The sequence below is a fragment of the Eimeria mitis genome, genomic scaffold (genome assembly GCF_000499745.2).
Source record: "Eimeria mitis Houghton genomic scaffold, Emh_scaff1503, whole genome shotgun sequence".
Lineage (NCBI taxonomy): Eukaryota > Apicomplexa > Conoidasida > Eucoccidiorida > Eimeriidae > Eimeria > Eimeria mitis.
The window spans coordinates 6,976-7,538 of record NW_013569534.1 but is presented as its reverse complement, the minus strand read 5'-3'; the positions used below and the strand labels follow the sequence as shown (position 1 = coordinate 7,538).

The 563-nt window shown below is 54.5% G+C and overlaps 1 protein-coding gene across 1 annotated transcript in view; it reads right to left on the bottom strand.

Annotated features, from left to right (window-relative positions):
* The window catches only part of EMH_0038370 (zinc carboxypeptidase, putative), a gene marked incomplete at both ends in the record, with an annotated part of 9,533 nt that overhangs the window by 3,969 nt on the left and 5,001 nt on the right, over window positions 1–563 (bottom strand). Inside the window, one exon of the mRNA XM_013495285.1 lies at window positions 197–414. Coding sequence (XP_013350739.1) covers window positions 197–414 — 218 coding nt within the window. The remainder of the gene's footprint in view (window positions 1–196; window positions 415–563) is intronic.

Sequence of the window (563 nt, the reverse complement as noted above, 5' to 3'; positions counted from 1 at the left end):
CCCTAAACCCTAAACCCTAAACCCTAAACCCTACGTCTTACATTCTCACGTCAGAAACGAAAGTTTTTAAGAAATTTAAAAAAAACACGCAAAAACACAAAATATACCCAAACCCTAAACCCTAAACCCTAAACCCTAAACCCTAAACCCTAAACCCTAAACCCTAGGGTTCAAGTGTATGAGGGTTTGAGCTTACCACTCATATCGAACCAAGGGCAGCGGTCTTCCATAGACTTCAGCAGTGTCGAGCTAGTAGGAGGGGGGCCCCCTGAACCCGGGGGGCCCCCTGGGTACGGGGGGCCCCCCGGGTATAGGGGGCCCCCCTTATTGCTGGGGCAGGGGGGGGCCCCCGGGGAGCCGTCGCAGGGGGGGGGCCCCTCGGGGCACAGGGGAAGATCTGCAGCGTTTGTGTAGCTGCAGCAGCAACAGCAGCAGCAGCAGCAGCAACAGCAGCAGCAGCAGCAACAGCAGCAGCAGGAAGAGGAAGATGAATTGCTATATTCAGTTGCTTCGTTGTTGGTGTGTGCAGGGCCCCAGGATTCTTAAACCCTAAACCCTAAACC